General features: G+C 48.2%; 1 protein-coding gene across 1 annotated transcript; it reads left to right on the top strand.

Annotated features, from left to right (window-relative positions):
* Positions 1–79: 79 nt before the first annotated feature.
* On the top strand, positions 80–724 carry LOC106512027 (C-type mannose receptor 2; the record flags this gene model as incomplete). The annotated part of the gene is given in 3 exon segments (XM_014000729.1): positions 80–242; positions 319–468; positions 658–724. Coding segments are annotated over 3 exon segments (380 nt in total), but the record flags the coding sequence as incomplete, so codon positions are not given.

The raw sequence follows: 724 nt of genomic DNA, 5'->3' as shown, positions 1-724 counted from the left end.
TATATATACTGTATGTGTATATATATATATGAGAAAATATGGAAAAATAAAAAAATAGTTGCTTTTCCATTCTGTTCAGGGTCGGAGTTTCACCTGGTTGGGTGATGAAGAAGTGAAATACTCCAACTGGAAAGATGGAGAGCCCAATCAGATGGCAGGATGTGGTCACATGACCACTACAGGCCAGTGGACCATGACTCCCTGTGACGCTAAACTGGAGGCTGCGATTTGTCAGATTAAAGGTATGTGTGTGTGCTTGTGCGTAACGATGTGGTGAAGGTTTAAAATATGATCCAGCGTCTTTTATTTCTCCATCAGATGAGCCTGTCAATCATCAGTGGATCTACCCCGGACTGTGCCCCCGCTCTGTGGGCGAGTGGGCCTGGGTGCCCTACAGAAACCACTGCTACGCCTTCAACCTGCAGCTCGTCAGACTGCAGCAGGACGCGCGCTCCTCCTGCAAAAAAAGTACGGAAGCAGCTCACAACACGACTCTCCAACCAACAAACCAGCAGCGCCTCTGACCTCCTTCTTTGACACAAACACAATCGACGTGACGCGTCAATATCTGTCTAAAATTGGAAGCCTTTCATCGACCACGTGGCACAGTTCCCTTCCTGATCAATCTCTTTCTCTGCTGTCCCTCTTTGTTTTCAGTGGGAGCAGAACTTCTGTCCATCCTGGACGAGGCGGAGAACGGCTTCATATGGGAACACATCCAGAC

This window comes from Austrofundulus limnaeus, unplaced genomic scaffold, assembly GCF_001266775.1.
Source record: "Austrofundulus limnaeus strain Quisiro unplaced genomic scaffold, Austrofundulus_limnaeus-1.0 Scaffold3940, whole genome shotgun sequence".
NCBI lineage: Eukaryota > Metazoa > Chordata > Actinopteri > Cyprinodontiformes > Rivulidae > Austrofundulus > Austrofundulus limnaeus.
The sequence above is the reverse complement of the archived record's forward strand: the minus strand, read 5'-3'. Positions and strand labels throughout refer to the sequence as shown.